This window comes from Pezoporus flaviventris, unplaced genomic scaffold (assembly GCF_033815535.1).
Source record: "Pezoporus flaviventris isolate CSIRO_AGI_PZ_B2104156 unplaced genomic scaffold, CSIRO_AGI_Pfla_v1 ptg000002l, whole genome shotgun sequence".
Lineage (NCBI taxonomy): Eukaryota > Metazoa > Chordata > Aves > Psittaciformes > Psittacidae > Pezoporus > Pezoporus flaviventris.
This window is the reverse complement of record NW_026892550.1, coordinates 679,334-700,588: the sequence shown is the minus strand read 5'-3', so window position 1 is coordinate 700,588 and position 21,255 is coordinate 679,334. Positions and strand designations below refer to the sequence as shown.

Below are 21,255 nucleotides of genomic sequence, written 5' to 3'. Positions count from 1 at the left end.
TTTCAATTTACAGTCTGAATGTCTTTTAGTAAAATACAGAATTAAAAACAAAAAGGCTTTTATCTATAATAGTCCTTCACAATAATTCCTTGCATTTACTCAAATAACTTGATTTTACATTTAACTGTAGGAATTAATTTCTATAAGTATATGTGATGTTAAAATAAATCTAAGGATACTTGTAGAATCCACAAGCTAAACCTTTTGTAAGTCCTAATTTATTATTTTAAATTTATTTTAAAGGCAATTTACTGTCACATGTAGCAACCAAGTTAATGTAAATGTTTCAAATGTTGCCATGCGACTATAGAAGGAATTAAGATTATATCACTTAAGAATAGCATCTATTTATTTAGCACAGGTTAAAAAAAAAACAAACACCATCAACCCAGGACAGCCTTATTGATTTCCCCTATCACAAGCTAAAAGGAACTGGAACATGCCTTCTCCCCCTCCTTTCTCTTTAGCTGCCACTTGGTACATAACAAGCAAGAGCCAAAAAAGGAACAGGGGACTGAAATTTGCAGTTCCTATCAAGAAGGCATCTCAAAGAAACACCTGTAGTCAGGATGACACTTAAGGATGTACTTAGCATTAAATAAGCACTTGTAGTAGAATTAGCAGGAGTTTCAATTGTTTTCATAAACAAGTGAAAAAGACTGAACCAGTGCACTGCTCACAGGAAATCCCAGCCATGCAACAGGATTATAAAAAATCATGTTGTAAATGAGGAAGACAGAAATACAGTGGCTAAGAAGCTAACAGTAGAAACTTTCAGGAACAAGCAAGTAGAAATTATAGTCACTCTCAGCTCACAAACGTATAAGTGGTGAGTATTAGACTTGAGACCATCTACTACCAATACTCTGTTTTCAAGTATTTATAAATCAGCACAAAAACATATCTTCTCTCTTGCTCAGTGTTCCACGCTGGATGTACGCATTATACTTCATTTGTGAAGAGAATCTTCCACAATGGTTTTACTATTTCCAGACCAATATTACTCAAAACATGTTATTTTGCCAATTTCCTACAGCCTTTCATTGAGGAAACCCAGTGTCCTCATCTCTTGCATCGTGGACACGTAATTTCTAAAGGTGCAAGAGGAAGAAAATGCTACCCAACAAGAACATTGGTGTGGTGGGTTTTGCTTCTACTGACACTTTGAACATCTTCCAAAACGTGGCCAAGTGATTTCCATACCTTTCTAATATGGAAAACTCAAAATGAAAAACAAGGAGGAACAACTCAAAAGCTCACAGGATCTTGGATCTTATCCCAACTTCTTATCTTTCAAGCATACTGAAATATTAATAATTTCACTCTCCTATATCAAACTATAACATGCCATTGCATCTTTTGCATAACTCAGTAATAAAACTTAATGGTTGAAAGTATTCTGATTTTGGATTAGCTGATAAATCTTGAATGTATTATAACTGTATCCCACAGCTGGGCAACCATTCCAGACAAAAAACCCCAACCAAATACTAATCAAAGCCTATGAAACAAACACTGTTTCACAGAAAATTTATTTCTAAGTACATTGGTGTATCATCACTGCAGTGCCACTGCACCTCATAAAAGACCTCACAAACCAGCAATCTCTCTTCTGAGCTCTAAACACTTGAAATTGCCTACGGCATTCTCCACACACTCAGGTTTTTGTTAGTTTTTTCCTTCTTTCAAGAAGCAAGAAGACTGCTCATCTGTCTCATGCAGGAGTGTTTTTGCCCCCCATCAGCCACTTCAGTAGCAAGGCAAAAGCAGGTCAGATTTTCATTACAAGTAGATTATGCTCATCTTTCATATAAATCTAGAAAGAGACTCAGGGACAACATTCTTGTCATAAAAATTTACCTTGGGAGGATAAGCCTTAAAGTAGTTTCTTCGTTTTGGATGAAGAGCTCAGAATAAGCAAGACTGTTCTGTGAGTACCTGTTCTATGAGCATCTTAATCCCTAAAAGCATTGTGTTTTCCCAGCTCCCTATCACTTACTTCCCAGTAAGCACAATCCACATCCCACCAGCTGCCAAGGGGCTAAGGGGCTCACTACTGCTTGCATGGGAATTCATTTGCTGGCTGATATCTCCCTGTGTGGAATGATTCATAAAAATAAAGTGTATGTAAAAGGAATAAATATGATATAGCAAGCATAAATACCTTATAGATCATGAACTTTCATACACACTTCATCTCTAGGTAGAGCCAAAGTTGAATATAAACTGTGCTGGGGAATATCATGTAAAGTTTTTCATGGGAGAAAAAAAGATATACACAATATATGCACAAATTCAATATGATGAATTAAATTGGTGAGGGCTTTATGGAGAGGGATAATGATGGTAGATGACACCCCTCTAAAAGGCCACCTATAAAAGGAAAACTATTTGATTAAATGAGTGACCTGTGCCGCAAAAGTAATTGAATATTCAGGGCTAAGGTGGTTAATCAGAATTGACCAATATGGTCAACAGAACACACTGACTTGGTCAATATGGAAAATATAATTTAGAATGCTAATATTTTCTGACCTTATATCAAGATAGGATCTTCACTAAACCCAGAATCTATTAAACATAAATCTCTACTACATCTCAAAGATTTGAAATACAGATTTTTCTTTTTAAGTAACTAAATGTCAAACAAGAATAAAACTCAATAGAAAAGCCTCTGATCATGTTATTTATATACAAGATACTGAAGAACTTCATAAGATTTACTAAATTAAGAACACAGTAAATTAATTCACAAGGACAAGCAACTCCATAAAAATCTCAAGTAAAAATGAGATATGCAGTAGTATACAACATAATTATACATCTTACTGAAGGCTTTATGAATATCAAGTTTCCCACACATTCTCAATGGACAAAAGTGGAACTTAATGAATGCAGTATAAGGCACATTTTGATGAAACAATTTGCTTTTTGATAGTTCAACCCTACATAAACAGAAAAGCAGGAACCCAGCATAAGCTTCCCTGTTGGACTTTGATGAAATTAGATGGTGATTACATATACTCCTTTTCTGGCTAAATAAGCTACTTGCAGGGTGTTCAGATACCACGGTGACAAATATATCAGTGACAGTATCACATACCTACATAGCAAACCATCCAACCTCAAAATATACAGCCTATAAGCTTACAGCAACCACTGACAAGGAAATCAATGAAGATAATGTTCTATACAGTACTGGGTAGTGTGACTGAGAAAAGAGGTATAAAAAAAGAAAAAGAGGATATATTACATTCAAATACATGTCTTAATACGTGGCCTTGAAGCCTCAGCTTTTTGATGGCCACATCAGTGAAAGACATGGACGTTAGAAGAGCAGCTGACTCACTGCAGCTGAGTTGACTCATAAAGAGTATACATTACTTAAGTATTTGCCAGCAGTTCAATGGAAAATTTATAATTAAATTTGCAGTTCAGACTGCCAAGTATACAGAACATTTGTTACATGACTGATTTGCCAGTGAATGAAGGAGACTTCTTTAAATGAGGCTTATGAAACTCGATATATAATGAGCCAATGAATTCAGCCCCAACAGCCTGTTAACCTAAAATAATTTTCTCTATACCAGGAAGTTCTAAACCAAAAAATGCAGCCCTGGTGATTTCTGTTTTTTTTCTGTAATACAAAATGCACCAGCCCAAAAGCTGTGTCAGAGCAAAGAGCAAAGTAGTACCTAGTGAACAGATGCTACTATGGGAGCCTTATGGAACCTGATGGAGCCTTATGGAGCCTGACGTATGTGCTCTAAAAGCAAGGGCTTACTAAGAGTTTGGCAGGGAAAAACATGAACCACCAGAGAGTGTGGCAGAAGCACACTCTTCTGGGTTAAAAGCAGGTAAGATATTCTTAATGCAATGACTTTAAAAGAATCTAGAGTACCCAGATACTACAACCAGCAAGAATAGGGAGAAAGAAGAAAAGAGAAATTGTCACTGTGTTAGGTATTGTCACTTATGTGTTAGATATTGTGATGTAGAATTGTCACATATGTGTTAGATAATCATGATGTAGTAACCAACATTTTTTTGGCTGAGGGAAGTATATGAAGGAGTAGATGGAAAGGGACTGGTTGAATGGGAGTAGTAAGACAGTCCTGCATTAAATTACTATCAGAAGCTAAAAACTGAAATTCAACTAAAACCATCACCTCCAAAGTTCTAAAGCTGCTTCTCTACTACATCTGTGCTCCATTAAGAATGAGAACTTAAATGTTTTCAGTAGTTTTCCTTCCTGTTCAAAAGTATTTAATTACACTTTCTTGACACATTAATTCATAAGTTTTATTGGTATTTTGGAACAGAATGGTGCCTGGGGACAAAACCAAGCAATTAGCAAAAGCAAAAGATTGGAAGGGAGGCCAGGAGGAGAAGGACATGAGAAGACTATACTACGCAAACTTAAGAGATCCTTTGGCTTCTCCATCACAGCTCTGCCCTGGGTATCAAGTCCAGTGGAAGCCACAAGCTGTAGGCAAGCAGAAGCACTAGCAGATAATCATTTCAGGTCAAGGTTTTGTCCTTCATAGTGGCTCTGCAGTTGCACCCAATTCTAATATTGTACAGAGAAACACTCTGTATAATGAATTCTCTGCTATCAGAATAGACACCTGAGAAGCACCAAGGTTATTGCATTTTGTAAGCCATTTTAGAAAGCCAAATGCTTTTTCAGAATTGAAATTCAGGAAGAAAATACTACCCCAAATTAAAGGGTTTGACTGTTTTTCTAAGGATGCTCAAAAACATACTGTGGGTGTGACCATTGGCTATTCTTTACATTACTTTATATTGGACAAGTCTGTAATCTCAATTGGATGCAACTGGTACATACCTATTAGTAAGTCGCTCAAAACTATGCAAGACTTTAGAATAGAAATAAAAGGTAAAGTGACAAAGAGCAAGACTCCAAGTGCAAGCACTGCGATCACTGAAGTCTTCAGTCTCACATAGTAGAGAGTGTAGTGAATGAGGAATTAATGGAATAATGGATTGCAACTGCATCTGAACAACTGCCTGCATCTGAACAACTGCCTGCATCTGAACAACTGCCTGCATCTGAACAACTGCCTGCATCTGAACAACTGCCTGCATCTGAACAACTGCCTGCATCTGAACAACTGCCTGCATCTGAACAACTGCCTGCATCTGAACAACTGCCTGCATCTGAACAACTGCCTGCATCTGAACAACTGCCTGCATCTGAACAACACATTAACATGTACCTTCTTCAACTGATGATTTCTAGATACCCAAAACTAAAAACACGGTCTTGACCAGCACTCAGGGCCATGCCACTCATAGCAACTTGCACTTGGATTCCTCACAGGAGTAATGACTTCATTTCCAGAAGAGGTGAGTGCCAAATTACTGGCTACTTAATAGGACTTCTAAGGTCATAAGCTCAAAGGAGCCTTTACAGAGACATCTACAGATCTGACTGCTTCCGATCCAATGCCAGTCTTGTTTCCCAGCGGACTCAAAGTGAAAGGCTGCAGACGGAAGACCTCCGAAGGATGCAGCCCCCTTCAAGGTAAAAAAGCTTTAGGACCAACACTGTTAATGAAGAGGGAAGCAACTCAAGTGTCTTTATTTCAACTTAGTTTCCAACATAACTGTTTTAGAATTCCCTACTGACCAAAGTATGTATAAAACCACACCATTTTAACTATTTGATTACACACAAAACTCACACTGCTCAGTAAAAGCTGATACTCCAGGCTTCCCAGCTCATTTCCATGAGAGATATAAAATAAGTGATCTATGATACTTAATGTCCTTGGCTGGCTAATCCAGCCTGAAGGGCTACTGCTTCCAAAACAGTCACAAAACAAAGAAAAGAAAGACAAAGCTAAACAAAACAAAAACCCACAGAAAAAATGCAACCAGAAAAGTCAAAATCCTTCACATTGAGGTCACTCCTCTAAAGCTAAAAAGAGGACTGAAGGACCAATCACTTGAGAACACAGTTGTATAACTTGCATATAGCAATTTTACTCGTGAACATTTTCAGATCATTGAGAAGAGCTGAGAGGTGTGAAGAACATATGAATTACTAAGCTCTCATTGAAGATTTTTAACATATTATGCAGTAGCTACTACACCGAGCTCAAACTTTCAGCCTTCAATTTCAAAGTGCTTAGTAACTTTGGTTCAGTAAAATTTAAACACCTGCAAAAGATCTTGAGTGATGATTGCAATAATAATTTCCAGTCTTGCCGTTCATCTATTGAAAAAAGAAAGTCAATTTTTACAGAAGACTAAAGATCCTAAAGACTAGTACAAATGCAGCAATTGTATTAGTGTCACAAAGTACCCTCCCCACCTTTTCCTCCAACAAAATTCTCTCACTTTCTACATAATATTCAAACCAAAATAAAACAAATAAAGATAAGAATTCACTAGATGTCCTTTGAAAAAGAAACAGCTCTGAGCTGTATCAGTCCATTCTGTACATTATACAACTGTCCTGTATCAATCAACAGAGGCAGTATGGTAATATCTACAGCTTGAATCATCCTGCCTATTTGTGTGACCATATATCAATAACAAAATTATGTGCCTACCATGTTAGCAAATACACACAGTCCAAAACCAGTTCTGATCTTTTCGTTTTCAACTAATGGTCCGAACTAACAATGGCTGAGGAATGACTGTAGAATGGTTTGGGGTAGAAAGGGCCTCAATGCTCATCCAGTTCCAACCCCCTGCCACACGCAGGACACCTTCCACTAGAGCAGCTTGCTCCAAGCCCCTGTGTCCAACCTGGCCTTGAACACTGCCAGGGATGGGGCAGCCACAGCTTCTCTGGGCACCCTGTGCCAGCACCTCAGCACCCTCCCAGGGAAGAATTTTCTCCTAATATGCTGTAGCAAAGGTGAAAGAGAAGACAGGACTGCCTCTTCAGCAGCAGCGCACACAGGCTGGTTTTAGATGCCGAGAAACTGGACAGTTTGCACCTTCAGCACCCTTATATTGAGAATAATGTAAAAATTAACACCTCTCTACACAGAGATTTATGTAAAGTATTCCTTACAGCAGGATACACAATCTTAAATCAGAAGGAGAATAATTCTGACTTCACAGACATATTTATGTGCTTCACTATATGCCCTTGTAAAAACCTCTCTCCAGATTTCTTGTTGATCCCTTTAGGTATCAGAAGGCTGCTGTAATGATAATAAAGTACATTTATCAAAGTGCTGAGACTCTTAAACTGGATTGAGAAGACCAACACTTCACCCTCCATGGTATGGCACTGTAGCTTTCTACCTGTCTTTACTGCACACGAACAATCCAAGAATATCTGACACAGGCAAGCAAGCTGGGAGCACAAGAAAGCCCCTAAAACACAGAGACTGACATCCTCTAACAATGAAATACCAACCAACACATGAAAACACAATATAATGCTTGTATGTCCCTCATACTTGTCCAAGCATGCTAGCAAGTAAGTAGAAACTTGTCTCCAGACGCATCTGCCACATGGGGAAGTGGACATATGTACCCTTCTTGTTCCGTGTACAAACATACACACAAATGATATTTCTTGAATTCTTGATACTTGCAATAATGCAGCTAAAAATCTGCTCAGGATGAGAATGCATGTGTATAAAGCAGCACTGATTTCTGCTTGGAAATAAATGATGTATCCCAGATAACTCTTAAACAAACAAGCTAGAACATGTTAAAATCAGAAACTCAAATAAATATATCTATTTGACAGTGAATTTATTCTTTCTGAGCCCATAAGTGGCTCAGAAAGAAAAGCTTATGTTATAGGGCATGAACCACATTATAAAATGAACTAGCTGATCATATTCAGTATTGCACCAGTGATACACCTCCTTGTTTTCAGTTACTCTACCAAGTACTCCAGTTGTGTCAGACAGGAAGTTCCCAAACAAAGCCAATTCCCTTTTCTATAAAGGATAAAACCACTACCATAAATCTTTTTAATCCACCACATTCTAATAGTCAGTGTCATATTGCACATACACGGAAACAGAGTCCTTCAGTTTAAAAAGAAATAAAAATATGAATACTGGAACATATGGGGGAAGCAGATTTAAAGAATATCGACTGAGTAGAAGATGGAAAAGCAAATATATACATTGTGCCTCGTGCCTGCATTTCCCTCAATTTTTTGAGCCAATTTCTTTTTCAGAGAAGTACAACATCACCTGGCAATTAAAGTATTTCAAGCAGAGTAGTAAAAGCTTAATCGTTCTGTGCTACAAAGTGAAGATACATGTAATTCACTGTGAAAAACTGAATAGGTTAATACATATCCCCTGGAAACAACTCAATGTTCAGCAGCCATTCAGTACAGTGGATTCATTATGCTTCTACATGAATACCTTCTAATAAGAGAATTCACTATTAGCATAAGCAGATACAATACATTTTCATTACCAAAGAGCAAAACGAAACGAATCAGGAAAATTAATTCCTATTGCAAATCTCATTTCTCTAAAATCCTTCTCTGAAAGCTCAGTTTAACTGTTTGTACAAGCACATAAGGTTTCAAAGCAGGAAAGTGCACATCTCATAATATGATGCTCACAAGCACAGGTGTAAGCTTGTGATTTCATAATTTAAAGGTTGCTATATAGCTTTGCATCTTAAGGATCATGAACTTAAGGAAAAAAAGGTGAGGGTGCTGAGGCACTGGCACAGGGTGCCCAGAAAAGCTGTGGCTGCCCCATCCCTGGCACTGTTCAAGGCCAGATTGGGTTCGGGTTGGAGCAACCTGTTCTAGTGGAAGGTGTCCCTGCATATGGCAGGGGGCTTGAACTGGATGAGCTTTGAGGCCCCTTCTAGCCCAAACCATGCTGTGATTATACTTTTTCACTGAATACCCTTCCATTTATGAGCTAGCCATCAGCCAAGAGTGAAAATTTGAGCAACTAGTGCTTTGCTTCACACTGACCCAACAAACTAAATGAGAATGAAAATTCTCATGCTGACTTCTTCAGGATTTTAGAAAGATTTATGGTAAAAAAAAACACAGATATCTACAAAATGGAAAATTGCTACTCAGCAGAGCAATATTGCTTTTGTATTCTTCAAAGATTATCTGTATATTGAACGCATCTGCATTGAATACACTAAGCATGAGTTACATATGCTTAATACTCCCATTATAGAGTCGTAAAAGGTTTCAGAAGTCTCATCAATGAGTACTGAGTGATTACAGCACTCCACAGACATACAAATAAGATAGAATCTTCAGTACATCAAGGGAAAAATATTAATCATCCTGATGAAAGAGACAAGTAGAAGAGAACATTTCCTCACAATGTGAGCATTTGCTGCTCAGACTCATAATATTCAAGAACACCAACCGCTTAGGAGGTTGTGGGAAGAGATCCTAAAAATTAGGCTCCCAAAGAGGAAACTAAACATGGCAATTTCAACCACGTGCTTAAGGCAAAACTGCAAAATTTCTCTGGCTGCAAATCAAGGTCTTCTTTAAAATACACCAAAAGCTCAGATATCTCTACTTCCATTCTACTGCATTTCATAAAGCATCCAAAGATAGCTATAAAATTCATTTGGATACATTAAAAGGTGCACACCCAATGGAATCAATATTCCAAAGAAAATAACATAGGAAACAAAACCAAATAAAAAGGAAAAATAAAGAAGAGATTAAAGAAATCCACATATCCATGTCCTGAATCCTTTCAACTGCAAATAAATCAGCCAATATTCAGAAATACCTATTGCAAGGAAAAGGAAAGAAGACTGCCATTGCAATGCAGAACATGGGTCTGTTGTAATTAGGTTAATTAACACCTTAAAGCAAAATCTTGTAATTAGTGTATTCTTTTTGTAATCAGGATTATTTTGTAGCCTGTTGCAAATTGATGACATAGAGCAAATTAAGTTACTGAAAAATAAGAAAGCAAACATGATTTTTCCATCATTCTCAAGAATGAACCCAAGACAGATTATAAACTTCAATACCCAAATTGCTTCTAAAGTCATCAGAAGCATTACATATTTAATTACTGGGGTTGTGTATATCTGTTTTCTCTTTTTCCTAGCAAATCTGGTCCATGGCAGAAAACAAAACCCTGCTCATGCTTATTCCCCAATTCCTAAGTGAAAAGTGCCACTGTTGCAAGGTTTTTTTCTTCCAGTAATTCTTTTCCCAGTTTTATAAGTCCTGGTAGACCTAATGTATATCCTTCAGAGATATATCTAGTTCTTAAAGGTTCAGGTTGAACTCAGTTGTCCACCATTCTAGGCAAACTATTCCATCTAAAGGGATATTTCCCTTTCGGTGTGGATCCTATTTTCAGATTTAGTTTAAGTTCATTCTAGAATATTATTTACACTGTGCTACCGGAAATAGTCTTAAAATTTCTACTGCCAGTTCATTTAAGACAATTTGCTTTCATTGATAAGCCTGAATATAAATGAAAGACATCCAGAGTCTTTCATCTGTTATTAAAACACAAAACTCAAACCATTCACGTAATTCTTCTCTGATCTCCCTCCAGCTTGTCAACATCTTGTGAATGGGGAACCCTTCCAGTAGTAATCTCATTAATGTTATAACTATAATACTGCCTCACTAAATTTACTTCATACCCACCAACTCATCCACTTATGGATCACATTATCTTTTCCTACTATGATCTCACATTCTGTTGGATATCATAACAGCTATTTTGAAGTTGCTGCTTAACAAACCATACCAACACCCTGCTCATACTGTTTGACATACTGTCATTTATAATAATAATATTATACTGATATTATTTATAATAATAGTGTCATACTGACATTATTTATAATACATTTGATTCACACTTGGTGATATTGAAAACATTCTTTTTCAAGTAAATCCCTTGTTGAAGTACTCAACTACAAAACTACCCTAGACTCTTAAATGTTCTAGAGATATTACATTAGCAGTTACATCTGCTGCAATAATTTTCAAGTCTCATTTTAACAACTGGAAAAAACATGACAAACATTCTTAGTTAAATATTACTTACTTACTTGGTAGTAAGTTTGCAATGCCAACAAGAGCTTGCTTATAAAGCCAGCATGAAAATCCATTACTTCTTGTGTAGCAAGGTCACCATTTACTATGCAATCATCTTTTCGAACATAAGCTGACCTTTAGAGTAATTAAAGCCATCCTGCATTAATGACTGCTTTTGTCATAAAAGACTGTAACCTGCTAATACATTATACTCTGTTCATATAATAGTCAAGGCCACACTTGCTTTATTTTTTTAAGTTAAACTATGATGTAAATGTTGGAGTATATTTAACATACCACAAAAAGCCAAAAAGACTTTCTGGTAATGCAGAACCACTTTCCTGATGATGACCAAAAGCAAACAGTTTCTCAATGGATGGAAAGCATAGCATTTAATGCAGAGAGTTACACACTATAGTAGGTTCATTTTAGCCCTAAAATTTTCACTCACCACTTACTGCAAACCTATGATAGGCCCACATAACTTACATTTCCAGCTATAATATACCAATAAGAAGTTTTCTCAGTATCTCTCCATACTGGCTTCTGTGGCAGAAGAAAAAGTAGCCATTGAATTGCATGGCTCTGAATTTGTACATCATTATTCCAAAAAAAAAAAAACAGAACATGGGCACAATCACAGAACAATTTGGGTTAGAAAGGACCTTAAAGCTCATGTAGTTCAAGCCCCCTGCCATATTCAGGGACACCTTCCACTGGAGCAGCTTGCTCCAAGCCCCTGTGTCCAACCTGGCCTTGAAGACTGCCAGGGATGGGGCAGCCACAGCTTCTCTGGGCACCCTGGGCCAGCGCCTCAGCACCCTCACAAGGAAGAATTTCTTTATGTAACAGAAAAATAGATGAAATCCGAAATCTTCATTCTCCCTCAGCAACTCCTAACCTTCATATGCATAAACTCAGGAGTACAAATATATACAAACACCTTTAAACAATAACTAAATTCACTGGGAGGCATAGACTGACAAGGTCCAGACCTTACAGGACACTACGTACTATAAACAGCCTCGAGTTTTCAAGCAAGGGAGAGTAAAAACAGAAAAGGTGAAATTTAGCTACAGGTCCTCTTAGCCAGCACAAAAAGCCTCCATACTAAGAACATCCTAACTAGAGCTGGCAGAGGCACAGATGTCAGTGGATCTTATGCCAAAGAAGACAGCAATGGCCAGCAGATGTTTCTTGCAGACTCTAATGGATAAAAAGAAAAAACACCCAGAAGTACATAGGCAGCAGCTAGTTTTGAGTTCAGAAGTTATTGTAAGAAATACATAGCATAGTGGTAGAGAAAGTACAGTGAATTTTGTAGCTATTCAACAGAATAACTTTATAAATAATGTTTAAAGTTCAGTTTCCATTAGAAAAAGTCCATATACTTTTACCAGTGAGATTCAGCTTTGATTCCCTTACACAAATGGGCATCACTTAATAAAGGCACTTAAATATTAGAAAGAAGTTCTTCCTTCTGAGGGTGCCGAGGCGCTGGCACATGGTGCCCAGAGAAGCTGTGGCTGCCCCATCCCTGGCAATGTTCGAGGCAAGGTTGGATGGGGCTCAAAGCAACCTGCTCTAGTGGAAGGTGTCCCTGCCCATGGCAGGGGTTGGAACTGGATGGGCTTTAAGGTCCCTTCCAACATGAACCTTTTTATGATTCCATGAATTAGCCCCATGCCAGCAAAGAACAATGCACAGTCCAACCTCCCACACTCTCAGGAAAACCACAGATCTGGGGGTGTTCTTATAGAAACAGAGCTTAAACAGAAATAACTTCACAATTGAGCTTGAATGGTCAAACATAAGCCTTTATAATTCATTTTTCCTTAGGTCTGTCTTGAAGATGACTTCAATTGAATCCAGTTATCAAATAGAGAAAGTGTTCAATTACTAAAACAAGCGGAATGCTTATCAGGCATACAGTGTTCCATTACTAGTTACTCAGCTTCTCTCAAAACCATTTGAAACACGTGTACATATTGACAAACCCTCCAGAAGGAAAGACATCTGTGTATGTGCATAGGTCTGGTTGAGGTACAGCTCCCTAAAAATAGCAATGAATTATATGTTTGCCATAGATACTAGTTACCACACCGGATTTAGGGTTCAAACACAAGAAAAACAAGGTTCATTGAATACAAATAACATCTGATTAGCTGGAATGTTTGGGAATATATTTGTTTCTTCTGGCAATGCAGAAACTGGTCCTTTATCGAAATACAACACACAAGGAATTAAATTAGGCACAAGTTCATGAAGTATAACATCAGCCATAATTGTTTTGATTTTCTAAATACATAGCACTAATTAAAACTATTTGGGGTTTTATCTAATGACTTGTTTTATAGATATAGGTGCTTAATTTTAGTCAGTGATACTATATACAAAGGAAAGACAAAACCATTAATCAGTTCTTTGTCTGCCTTACAACATACTATCGTTTCATTCTAAGTTACTGTAACTGGCATCTTAAAATACGCACTGCAATTCTGCATTGGTTCTTCACAACAAATTTAGAAGGGTAGAAATGTGTTATACTGAAGGAAAATGTAATCCATCACAAAAAATACACAACAGGAACATTCACCATTATTTGCGTTACTGTTAAATGACATAACAGTACATAATATCTTCAACGAGATCAGGTTGCCCAGAGAGGCGATGGATGCACCACCCCTGGAGACATTCAAGGCCAGGCTGGATTTGGTCTCTTCCAACCCAAACTATTTTATGATTCTATGATAATAGTCCAAATATTTAAAGATTCTAAAAGGCACAACTGCTGCATGGCTCTGGTAATAAAGGCACATGTGTAAAACAGCCTCGCTGCTACTTACAGTACCTACGGAACACTAACACAGAACCACAGACTGACACTAGAAAATTGAAGTCTCATCACAACAGCAAGTCTTACCTTCAAAAACCTTCAAAATTCCTTCTTCTTTTCATCTACATGTCTTCACACACGAGTATTTTGGGCGTTACCAATTGCATTGGAGTGACTGATTTATGTCTGGGTTTTGTTTGTTTTCCCTTCTTAACATATATAACTTTTATTCATATTTGTACTTATTACTCAAAGCCACCAGAAACAATCATTAAAAAATCCCTGATTCTTATGGACAACCTCCACAAGTGTTATTTTCCAGCTACAAATAAATTATCATGTGATGGCAGTTAAGCCTTTCCTAAAAATGCAATTCTTTTTTTCTTATGAAAACCATCCACAATTTAACAAATACAATTTTAATTCATTTTGGTTACTATGCTTGAAGGTGAGAATAAGAAGCAGCAACCTTTGAGGACATGAGACACTGGAACCCATTACCCAAAGAAGTGGTAAATGCTCCATCTCTGGCAGCGTTCGAGGCCAGGCTGGGCAGAGTCTTGGGTGACATGGTTTAGTGTGAGGTGTCCCTGCCCATGGTAAGGCGGTTGGAACTGGATGATCTTAAGGTCCTTTCCAACACAAAACATTCTATGATATATTTTAGTTCTATATTTCCAATTAAAAAATTCATAGAATTAAAATAAGATTTATAGTAAAAAAAGGTGGCTGTTAAAAACTCCCAGAAAGCAAAACTAGCAATAAATACAATTGACTTATGCTTTTAGTTAATTGTGACATTGAAGCCAGAGGAAACATATTTCAAGTATTAAATTCAATATCGTTGAGGACAAAGATTCTAATAAATTTTTCAATCACACATTTCTCACCAAATCTCAATGATGTTAATGTGATAAAAGACATGTGACAGGGTATATCTGTTACTCTTCGAACATGACAAGCACTGGGGAAAGGGGTATGCTGGCAAGCTCTAATACTCTCACATCTTTGACAGCCAGAGAGAGTTTTAATCAGTTTGCTAGTTCAGGGCTTCCTAGAATAGATGCAATTTTGTCATTTTTCATGTGTTCTCATGATCAGTTAATGGATTTCATTATTTTTTCTTTTGCCTCCAGCTCAGACAACCTTCCCGTCTTACAATTACTCCTAAATCGATTCATAAGTTATCCGTATTTTCTCATCAGGAACACTAATGAGCTTGTCTAAAATTCAGTTTTAATGCAGCATTCTCCAGAGTCACTGAGGTGTTCTTTTGAAATCCACATTTCTGTGTTACTCCCCAAAATTTCAGCAGATGCACCACCATTTGAGATTCCGTCACTCTTGTGCCTATATATACACCGAGTTCAGAGCCTAAATCCACACATGAATACAGAAGGCTTGATTAGCATTTTCAGAGCCCAAAGTCTTTGTACAACCACTTCTGTTTATTCAAGCATTCTCCAAAATCATACACAGCTTGGAGAACAAGAGGGTAATCTAAATATTCAAGTGTGAATTCCAAAATTAAACATGGATTTGTCTTGGTGGTGTTAGAAATCACAGAACCAGACAAAATCTGGCTGTACAGGATGTCAGCTACTCCAAATTCATGGTCAAAGTAAGGCTGCCTTCAAAGGGAGAGCAGGCTTTTCAGGAAGTTGTACACCACAGTTTTATTACATTCTGTGGCCATCAAACCTCTCCTGTCCATTGTCCTATTTTTAATGACTTAAGGAAGAGCTAGGTGATCTTAAGGTCCTTTCCAACCCTAACTATTCTATGATTCTATGAACTTCGCATCAAGCAGCTCCTATGAACCTACAGCAGATTTCAGAGTTCAAACTGAACAGGGTTTAAATATTTATGTATTTATTTGCTATGATCAACTTCCAAATTAGATGTTCTCTTTAGGGAGAAAAGTGCTTTGAAACTTTTTAAGCAGATCCAAACCTTCCATGTGCTATATGCACATGGTGGAGGTTGTCACTGCACAGGCAGATTGCAATCTAAGCCCAGAGGTAAATGAGATACTATTCTTGTCTTGACCAGACTGTATATGCAATTTTAAGCAGAAAAAAGCCTTTAAACTGAATGTTAACTTATCTGGGAAGAACAGAAAGAGCAGCAGAAGCCAGAATAACTTAAGCTAAAAATGCAACAGATAAACACAGTCTGAAGGTAGCACATTTGTCGTCACTTGAAGCTTTCATGATTATGTTCGTGCAGCTCACAAAAACATGCTGTAGTCAAACGTACTTTGCTAGATTCAAAATAAAGGAAAAATCACTAAAACTACTTATTTCTCTAATGCAAAAAAAACTAAAGTATATGTTCAAAAACCTTTTTGAACGTGTTCATATTATCTATAAACCTGCAAAAAGAAATGAGAATGGAAATATTCATCAGTGCTGAATAAAACAATAGCCCAACGTTTTGCTACTCCTTCCTGACTGCACTTTATTTCCTCTAGTCTTCTCGACATACTGCTGAACTAGAAATACATTGCTCCTCGTCACAATACAAAGGTAAGGATCTCGGGCACATTCATTTCCACAAGTGAAGATATCCAAGTCCTCTAGTTCAACTTGTAATTTCTTTACTTACATTTATTGAGTCGTGTTATCAAATACAAATCTACCTATACCAAAAGTCAACACAAGCAATCTGAGAAACTATTTAAATACAATGATATTTTCACTTTTTGGCCGATATATTCTCTTTTTTGAGGCAAGGTACTGAAAACTAAACTGAAAGGAAAACAGGAAATTCACTCATAGAAGACTCAATTATTTGCTCTTTTCACAACAGGTCATAGCAGCTTCACTTCATATGGCAACATCAGAACCAGAAGAAGAGAGCTCATAACCTCATTTTCAGTTGGTATCAAAATGAATTCAGTTCCATACCAACAACAATATCATCAAGGTTTATAATGAAACTTGTAGAAAGATAACTTCATTTTTAACAAAAAAAGAATGGGTGTAATTTCTGTCAAAAAATGACACACTGTAAGTAGCATAGAAACCACACAGACATCCTTTTTGAGGAATCAAAATACTAGTGATTTATATTTCATCTCTCACATTGTGAAAACAAAAACATCAAGTCTGTTCTCACATTCAAAAGGCTTACGTTTTACCCAGCAGACCAGTCCAAAATCCACAACATCCACAAGAACATGGTTAGTAACAGGTGGACTGGAATTCATTTTTAATATAATGAGCATTCGTAGAAGAAAAATTACTTGTGTATTTTAAATAATAGAATAAAATTATGCAACCAGCTTCCCATTATTAATGGTAACTCAGAAACAGAAAGGCACTAGGCCACAAAGTCAGCAAATTGAACTAACAGTGAGGGAAGTTTGATGTCTACTTATGTGATTGCACAGTTCCTGCCCCTCTGCATGCATGCACACCACATGAAATCTGTACAGACACAGAAAACATGATATATACAGATATACAAAAATATTCTCCAACCATAAATTGGTCTACCTGGTTAAAAAACGGGCAACACTAATATATACATTATGCACATTACCTAGCAACACTTTCACATTGCTCATTTTAGACCACTGGACAAATGTATTACCTTCTATTCACAGATTCTACTCACTTGAAAGCTAACTGGTTGAGCATACACTCCTCATTGATCACAGCATGAAACAAAACAGGTTACAGGTTCTTTAATGTACTTGGTTGGTTTGGCTCGTTTTCAATGTGAACCTGTCTTCCATGATATAACAACAAACCAAGAGCATGTGCTCAGTCAGATCCCTGTCTTAAATTGTCTGTTTCATAGTCTATACTGCTTTTAAAAGACAAGCATAAGGTAAATAGTTGTTGCTACTCTATTCCCGCTCTTACTTTGAAACTATAAATTATTTAGAGCAAGAACTTCTAAACATGTTTGAACAGAGCTTTGCACCAGAGACCACAAACAAAAAATGTTCAAGTTTTTATCATCAAAGCTTATTAAGATAATTGTGTAAAATGAGTAAATATAGCATCTGGTTAAAGGAAGAACAAAAGAAACTGAAGGTACTTGCCTGGGTAACGAGCGGCTCCAATAGCCTCTCTACTGTGAGAGTCCTGATTTCCAAACTTTTGGGGTCCCATTTCAAAATGATAGGTGACGTTGCAGAAGTCATACTCCCTAGAACAGACAAAAGCACAAAACATCAGTGAAAGTTATTAGTGTAATATTCAAATACTACCTATAATTTATTTAGGGAATAACATATACACTGCTCCCATTCACATATAAAATGCTTCTCCATAATCTTGCTAGCACTCCTCTACTGAAAGCTGGGAACTCCCGGGTGCACCACTGCCATATCCACCAAGTGCTTAAACATTTATATTCAGAAATTTCTTCTCTCCTACACCCCTTAATAACAGATACCCTATCAAGCTGTATACATGCTGTACTGGGTGTCTGTGGTAAGGTTTTGATAGTGGCAGGTGCTGAAAAGTGGGCTCTGCAAGAAGAGGACAGGGCTGTCCCATGTTAGAGGCAGCATGGACCCACCACGGGACACAGCTGAGCCCATTAGTGATGCTGGTGACACATCTAGCGAGGCAAAACAGTGCTGGCAGCACCAGGAGTGAGGTAAAGAAAGTGTGAGAAATCATTGCAACCCCAAGGTCAGAGAACGAAATGCTACAGAGATTCCCCTGCAACCCCTGGAGAACACCATGGTAAAGCAGATATTCCTCTGCGGCTCATAAAGGACAACAACAGAGCAGATATTACTGCAGGTCATAGAGGACAAACCACCACAGCAGATGGAAATGTCCCGGGGGGAACTGCATCCCATGGTGAGCAAGCACAGGAGAGAACCCACACTCCACCAAGAGAACAGTGAGGAAGAAGTGGTAGAGCTGAAGCATTACAAACTGACTGCAGACCCCACTCCTTAATCCCCACTTCACCATCCAAGGCAGGAGAAGCAAGGAAGTAGAGGAGTCAGAAGTGAAGCTGAGACTGGGAAAAAAAAAGAGGGTGGGGGAAGGTGTTTCAAAGAGACAGAAGTATTTGGTGACAATCAATGCTCCATGTAAGCAAATGTCCATGAAAAAAGAGACAGAGAAAACTTTGGTAAAAACGTCCTCATTTTAAATATTTCTGGTTTAAATATTTGCTTTTGTTTTAAAATTAAAAAAATTAGAAGTCACATATACATACAACACCATGAGAACTATAGCAGGGAAAGACAATGCAATATCATATTGTACATTGCACGAGGTACAAATCATAGAATCATAGAATGGAATCACAGAATAGTTAGGGTTGGAAAGGACCTTAAGATCATCTAGTTCCAACAGGGGCAGGGACACCTCACACTAAACCATATCAGTCAAGGCTTCATCCAACCTGGCCTTGAACACTGCCAGGGATGGAGCATTCACAACCTCCCTGGGCAACCCATTCCAGTGCCTCACCACCCTAACAGGAAAGAATTTCCTCCTTATAGCCAATCTAAACTTCCCCTGTTTCAGTTTGGACCCGTTACCCCTTGTCCTACCACTACAGTCCCTAAAGAAGAGTCCCTCCCCACCATCCCTATAGGCTCCCTTCAGCTACTGGAAGGCTGCTATGAGGTCTCCACGCAGCCATCTCTTCTCCACTCTGAACAGCCACAATTTTCTCAGCCTATCTTCACATGGGAGGTGCTCCAGTCCCCTGATCATCCTCATGACCCTTCTCTGGACTTGTATCAAGCCCCCCCATACAATAATAGCCCAGAAGTTTAAAACTGTTTCCTCCAGAAAACCGTGTTTAACTGACAAGCTCATTTCAGTAACACACAAAAAACACCTCCAAAAACCAATGCACAACCCAGTGAACACAGTCAAAAGAAGCTCATCTGTTGCTCCTGGAATAATAATCTACCTCATAAAGCTTAATTCAATAAGGTACATACTCAGTACTTAGCAACATTATCTAGTATATACAAAATAATTTCTACTGCTTTATTCAGGAGAACATCTTGACTAATTGCTGTAACTCACAATTTTTTACCAGGCTAGGAAGCCTATGCAAAAATCCTTCACAGTCTGCAAAAGCTTTTCACCGTGTTACTAGCAGACAACTTAAAATACTTGCTCAAGAAGAGAGGCGGATCAGAACTTCCTAATCAATGTATTTATAAATCACATTAAAAAAAACAGCCCTCAGCCTCCTCGCCTTTGCAAACATTTGGTAGCAGGATCATCTGATAATATCTAGCGCGTGCCAAAACTGCTATCATTCAGTTTCCACTCTTCCGCAGAAAATCTGTAGGCTTCATGTTTGACAATGCTGAAAACACCCATACATGTGATTAAAGAAAACCAAGAGACAGGTTCTAGTTGCTTTAAGCATAGTTAATGTGGGAGATATCCTCATTTTTCCAACAGCTTGATCATCTTTCAGAACCTTTGTTATATACAGATAGTTTCTAGTCCAGCTGGTCTCTGTATTCAAAAAGTAAGTTTTAAATAGGCAATTATTTTAGTCAATAATTTATGAGTCATAATGCTTTTAAATGCAACCACAGTTTGATTTTAATAAGCACACTTTTCCTCACTATTAACATTGGCTCTGAAACATAGACCTCTTATTATACAAAGATGTATTGAAAGCTGTAACATAGCCCAAAACCAACTAATCTCAGTGGATGGCAGTCACACACGTAACACAAAAGATAACCTGGATGATCAGTTGTTTCAATCAGAATACTGCCTCAGTTTCAACTTCTACTAAAAATATCCTTCAAAATCCAGTATGAAAGGGTGAGCAACTCTTTCAACTATAAAGAGGATGCACACAAGAAAATGCCATATTAAAACCCTGTGAGAAACTCATTTACAGGGAAACCTACCCCACAAAAGCAAGGAAGGAAAAATCAAAAGTCAAATTAGTGCATTTCCCTCAACACTTCTCCAGCTGCTGTCACAACAGCAATTTTAAATGACAAAAGACTAAAAAGAAATTACCTGCCCAAGTGTATGCACACAAATAGGTGGAATATTTCTTCCTTGCCATTTCCAGAGATCTCCCCAGACTGAGCAAGTCAACAAGGACTCCTCAGTTGGCTAAAGCAAAGGATAAAAGAAAGATCCCTGACTCTGTCTTATGGCTATCTGACCAAGTACTCCCCAACCACAGCTTTAAGTACTTCACTGAAAAGATAAATTGCTTCATAGCTTACACCTGGCTTTGGGTGTGCTCACAACTTACACCTGGCTTTGGGTGCGCTTCACAACTTACACCTGTGAGGAAAAGAGCCTGTGTGAGCAGGGGATAATGGTACCACCAATATTTCTCATATAAAGGTAAGAGTATTATGATAGAAAATAGTAACAGCAATAAGTAAGATCTCCTTTCTTATTACCTTCTAGACTAGACAGAT

General features: G+C 37.7%; 1 protein-coding gene across 1 annotated transcript in view; it reads right to left on the bottom strand.

The window, feature by feature from the left end:
* Positions 1–20,949, bottom strand: part of CTNNA2 (catenin alpha 2) — a 452,176-nt gene extending 431,227 nt beyond the window's left edge. The window contains exons 1-2 of the mRNA XM_061466251.1: positions 20,840–20,949; positions 17,900–18,014 (exon numbers count right to left, since the gene is read on the bottom strand). Coding sequence (XP_061322235.1) covers positions 17,900–18,014; positions 20,840–20,888 — 164 coding nt within the window. The 5' untranslated portion in view covers positions 20,889–20,949. The remainder of the gene's footprint in view (positions 1–17,899; positions 18,015–20,839) is intronic.
* Between the last annotated feature and the right edge of the window lie 306 nt (positions 20,950–21,255).